Source organism: Salminus brasiliensis, chromosome 14, assembly GCF_030463535.1.
Source record: "Salminus brasiliensis chromosome 14, fSalBra1.hap2, whole genome shotgun sequence".
NCBI classification, from domain to species: Eukaryota; Metazoa; Chordata; class Actinopteri; order Characiformes; family Bryconidae; genus Salminus; species Salminus brasiliensis.
In genome coordinates, this window is record NC_132891.1 from 36,315,293 (window position 1) to 36,320,909 (window position 5,617).

At 45.3% G+C, this 5,617-nt stretch overlaps 1 protein-coding gene across 2 annotated transcripts in view; it reads right to left on the reverse strand.

The window, feature by feature from the left end:
• Positions 1-330: 330 nt before the first annotated feature.
• LOC140576704 (uncharacterized) overlaps positions 331-5,617 on the reverse strand; it is an 11,349-nt gene continuing 6,062 nt past the window's right edge. For both annotated transcript variants that reach the window (XM_072696245.1, XM_072696243.1), the window contains exon 3: positions 331-1,362. In XM_072696245.1, coding sequence (XP_072552346.1) covers positions 1,315-1,362 — 48 coding nt within the window. In that variant the 3' untranslated portion in view covers positions 331-1,314. The remainder of the gene's footprint in view (positions 1,363-5,617) is intronic.

Below are 5,617 nucleotides of genomic sequence, written 5' to 3' on the forward strand. Positions count from 1 at the left end.
TTTTTTTTCCCTTCTTCTTCTAAAACCAGCCCTTTGTGTCGACAGGGGAAACCATTTTACTTGCGCGAGAGCGTTTATCAAAATGGATTCCAGAAGATGGATATGAAATCCATCTGTTGGCCTTGAAAAAAAAAGAGAGTGAGGGAAAAAAACAGTGACGTAGGGGAGCATTTTGCTGCATATGAACAATGGTGTTAGTCAAAGAAAGCCCTAAAAGACAGAGCGAGAGACTCAGGGAGAGAGAAAGAGAGGGAGAGAGAGGGGGATAGAGCCACGTTTGACACGGAGAGGTTTATCCTAACGGTCTTTTATTAATCAAGACAGTAAGGCATCACAACAGCAATGTACAAAGTTATTTAAAGTCTTTCATTAAAACCAAAAACACGTTTTCTACCCATGCAACAGTGAAAGTGTTAGGAGTGTGGACTGGGACTGGGACTGGGACCAGGAGTCTCTGGCTGCTCTCAGACCCCAGCTCGACCTCATGTTTACCCCCCCCCCCCGGCCCGTGTTTATCTGATCTTTCCGGGCGAAGTCTAACAGCGAACAGAACATCCAGAGGAACCTGATTTCACTTCATTCCCATTCGGACCACATCTGTATCTCCTGTCTCCAGCTGTTTTAGCGAGTGACCGCAGCAATCCCTCTTCTGCTCCTTCCTTCGCCCCTGTAGCTTCTTTCTCTCTGTTCCTCTCGTACAGGTACTGCTGAACACTGGGAACGCTAGTCCCTTTTTGCTAGGTTTGAACATGTGTGTGTGTGAAATGGTTTGAAGCATGTGTGTGGTGGATTGAAGTGTATGTGTGTGTGTGTGTGTGTTAGAGTGGAATGTGTGTATGGTGGATTTGGATGTGAATGTATGGTGGATGGAAGTGTGTGTGTGGTGGACTGGAGTGTGTGTTTGGTTAGACTTGTGTTTGTGTGTGAGATTAGATTAGAGAGTGTGTGTGTGTGTTTGTGGATGCTGTGGTTAGATTAGAGAGTGTGTGTGTGGGTGGGGGGGTGTCTTCTACTGGGGGAGGCACTCAATTCCAGAATGGGGTCTAAATGAATATGGTTTATCGATCATCCAGCGAGCGCGCGCAAGAGAGAGAGAGAGAGAGAGATCCAGTCTAATCCGTGCGGAGGCATTCCGTACTCCGGAGAGCGTATTCCTGATTTGCGGAGTGTTTAAGGGAGTCCAGTGGAATGACTTCGAGTGAGTGTGGAGTTCTGCTGTTCGGGTTGGTGGTCCCTCTTGGTGGTCTGATATGTGAGTCAGTTTTTACGGTCCGGTTCTCGTTCGGAATCCGGTGTTGGTGTTTTTTCTTTGTTTCAGAAGAACCAGCGGAAGGTGTCTGCTGCTCCTACGGAGGAGGCTCTCTGTGGGGTACACATACACACACACACACACACATTAGACATTATAGGATATCAGACATTAGAGTTCACACACACATTTTTATGCTCCTCCCTCATCAGAACCCAACAGCTTAATGGACCAACAGAAACGCTGTTGGATTTACTTATTTCTTGGACAACAACCAAATACAAGTGGAAGTCCTCTCTCAGACGCATGTCCACCCACACACATACCAAATACCAAAAGGTTAGTTTAGATCATTTCAGACTTGGACGTCAAGGTCATTAAACAAAACTTGGACATGACGGCGGAACGGCACTAATAAACATCCAGAAAAGTGGAAAAATCAATCAAATTAAATGTGTCTCACATTTTCCTCTAAGCTGATTAAAGTATTTTAGCCAGATGTTGTGTTCCAGCTTACACCCAGCCGCTGTATCCGGTCCTGCCAACATCGCTGCCTCCATCCCTGTTCTGTAACTACCAAAGAAACAAATGTGTCCAGTATGAAGTTACCCGAAAAAGCAGTATGGGGTGTTTGGTGTCCTTGACATTGATAAAGCCTAGTGTTTGGACTAAGCTTAACTTTGATCTGGCTCTGGAAAACCAGGCCTTGGAGTTTAAGAGGTTGATCAAAATTCACATTTTAATACAATGTGTTGGTTTCCTGACTTTTAAGCCCAGTCCAGGAATTTGAGAAGGGTTGAGGTCAGGGCTTAATGATAGCCTGCTTTATCCATTCCACAAACACCTTTGGTGTGTTCGGGGTTACAAGTTTCAATATTCTGGTTGATGGTTTAAGGTTATGCTGAAGAAGGTTAAGCTGAGGTAGTCCTCCTTCTTCATTATTCCATCCCCTTTGTGCAATGTAGCAATTCCACTGACAGCAAAACAGCCCCAGGATATGATGCTACCACCACCATGCTTAACAGGTGGTGCATTGTTCTTGTGACCACATTATGGTTTGCTTCTAATATAAATGTGTTTTGTAATCATTCTGCCCCCCCAAAAAACAGTCAAAATAAAATCATCAAAAAAATAATATTACCATGAGATTCATTTCCATGATCAGTGCATGCAAACGTCCGACCCCATGCAAACGTACGTGTTTTTGTTTTACATTTTTAACATATAAGTATAAAAATCAAATTGTATCTTAAAACCTGAAGTTTTGTGAATCTGAGGCAGCAAAATGCATTTTCTTTAAATAGGGGATTTAAAGAATTACAAGAAAACAGTAATTTTCTCCTTTAAATGATTTTAGGTTCATTTCAAGTTATCATCTTAGCATCAACATCTGTCAGCACCCTTGGACATCTGGGGAAGGGGAGTGTATTTCACACAATAAAGGCGATTAGCCAATCAGACGAAGGTAGAGGAAGGATTTCCTGGCTTCTTCCCGTGCACGAGAGCACAGCTAATCAGATTAACTCGACTCAATACCGCGCTAAAACTGTCCTGAATCCAGACTGAGTCCCTGCAGAGCTCCAGTCAGGTAGGCTGCTCAGCTTTAGCCCTGCAGGCCAGTGGGCTCGATTTTCACTGCAGCGGGAAAAGCACACAGTCTGACAGCATGACAACATGGAAAGAAACAGGCGTAAGACCAGCTGGTGGAGAAATATTTCCCTCCATCTGCTCTCACAGACAGGTTCAAGGGTCCTTCCATGTTGCCATGCTGGCACGCTCCCTTACACACACGGCTCGCCATCTCGCCGCACGACACGAACCAACCAAACGCCTGCACACGCTCCCCTTCAGCCCCTGCGGGCATGCCAGGAGATACTCCAGCATTCGCTTATGATTTATACATAACCCTGAAACGGCTAATATCCAGCGGCGAGAGGAACTGAGCAGATATGTCCTTAAATTCACTTTAACCTGAAGAGTATTTTTATTATTATTATTCTATTTTCCATCTTAAGAGTTATTGTATCTTGGGTAGTTAAGCACTATGTAATTATGAGTGAGAAACTGTTGTCTGGAGTTGCAGTCCCTGTGGATTTAATAGAGCTAGCTGATGAGCTGCATTAGCAACAGTGTTAAAATTGCCAACCAGTCAGGAGGTTCACATAAACTAGCAAAATGCCTTAAAATGGTTATAATATACTGTAGCGTTTACTTACTTGCTACTGCTGAAGACGCCCATTCTGTCCTTCTAGCCAATGAGTATAGCGAGCTAGCTACTATTTCTACTATACAATGGATTTACTAAGCTGAATTCAGAGCTCTCCATGCTGTTGTCAGGCTTCCCATCGCACAACAGAACCAGTTGGAGGAAGTTGGAGAAGTTTCTGGAGGTTGTGTGGTGGTGATATTGCTAATGCTAATATTAACATGAACAACAGCAGCGACAGCGGAGGAGCTTCAGGGCCTTGGTTTGCCTTTTACTCAGCAGTTGGTTCTTTGCCACGATTCTGGATGGCCAGTGTTCTTTAAATGACAGTTTTGTGACGATTACTGAATTGGCGATGATTAAGTTACTCGTCAGCAGTTTTTGAAGTTTGGAGCTCTGCCCATATGTCCCGGTTCGGTACACTTGGTACATCAGGAAGACAGCTAACCAAATTCAGCATCGGTGTGGTTTACTCAGCGGCTCAGAAGCTACTGTGCACTGGTAACCTAGCTAATTGATTGTTTGCATATTTGTATAAGTCATCACAGTATCCTTAGAAAGTAAAGTAAGTTTCTGACTGAGAATTTTACCCATACCCACATTTAACCCATCACATGAACTAGGGGCAGTGAGCACACACACACCCCGAGCGGTGGGCAGCCAACTCCAGCACCCGGGGAACAGAAAGGGTAAAGTTGGGTCCTCAAACAGTGGCAGCTTGCCAAGCCCAGGAATTGAACCCACAACCTTGTTATTGATAGTCCAGTGCTCTAACCACTGAGCCACCACTGCCACCACATAAAGCCACCCAGGACTTGAACCCAGGCCATCGCGTCGCGAGACCGGCACTCTGCCGCTACACCAAAGTCACTCCTAGATAAGAATTCATTCCTAGATCATTTGAATCTTATGTCTGAATTACAGCTTTCAAACTTGGTGGAGGTAGTTTCACACACTGTTTATCCTCAGGTAAACATTGAGAGATCATGTACATTGACAGCAGCTGTTGTTTTGAACCCAGGTAGACCACAAGTGTACTGTAGATGTGATGGTGGGTCAGGAATGTACTGTAGATGTGATGGTGGGTCAGGAATGTACTGTAGATGTGATGGTGGGTCAGGAGTGTACTGTAGATGTGATGGTGGGTGAGTCAGGAGTGTACTGTAGATGTGATGGTGGGTGAGTCAGGAGTGTACTGTAGATGTGATGGTGGGTCAGTCAGGAGTGTACTGTAGATGTGATGGTGGGTGAGTCAGGAGTGTACTGTAGATGTGATGGTGGGTCAGTCAGGAGTGTACTGTAGATGTGATGGTGGGTCAGGAGTGTACTGTAGATGTGATGGTGGGTCAGTCAGGAGTGTACTGTAGATGTGATGGTGGGTCAGTCAGGAGTGTACTGTAGATGTGATGGTGGGTCAGGAGTGTACTGTAGATGTGATGGTGGGTCAGGAGCGTACTGTAGATGTGATGGTGGGTCAGGAGTGTACTGTAGATGTGATGGTGGGTCAATCAGGAGTATACTGTAGATGTGATGGTGGGTCAGGAGTGTACTGTAGATGTGATGGTGGGTCAGGAGCGTACTGTAGATGTGATGGTGGGTCAGGAGTGTACTGTAGATGTGATGGTGGGTCAGTCAGGAGTGTACTGTAGATGTGATGGTGGGTCAGGAGTGTACTGTAGATGTGATGGTGGGTCAGTCAGGAGTGTACTGTAGATGTGATGGTGGGTCAGGAGTGTACTGTAGATGTGATGGTGGGTCAGGAGCGTACTGTAGATGTGATGGTGGGTCAGGAGTGTACTGTAGATGTGATGGTGGGTCAGTCAGGAGTATACTGTAGATGTGATGGTGGGTCAGGAGTGTACTGTAGATGTGATGGTGGGTCAGTCAGGAGTATACTGTAGATGTGATGGTGGGTCAGGAGTATACTGTAGATGTGATGGTGGGTCAGTCAGGAGTGTACTGTAGATGTGATGGTGGGTCAGGAGTGTACTGTAGATGTGATGGTAATAAAGTCTAGTTGAGTTTGATGGGACTGAGATCTGCTGTTCTACTTTGTGGTGTAAAATAAATGCACAGTGTTTGGCACAGCAGTCTCTTTTCACTAGTCATAAGTATTTGGACACAGATATTTTGATGTGTTTAGTTGGGAAAGCTGGTCTACT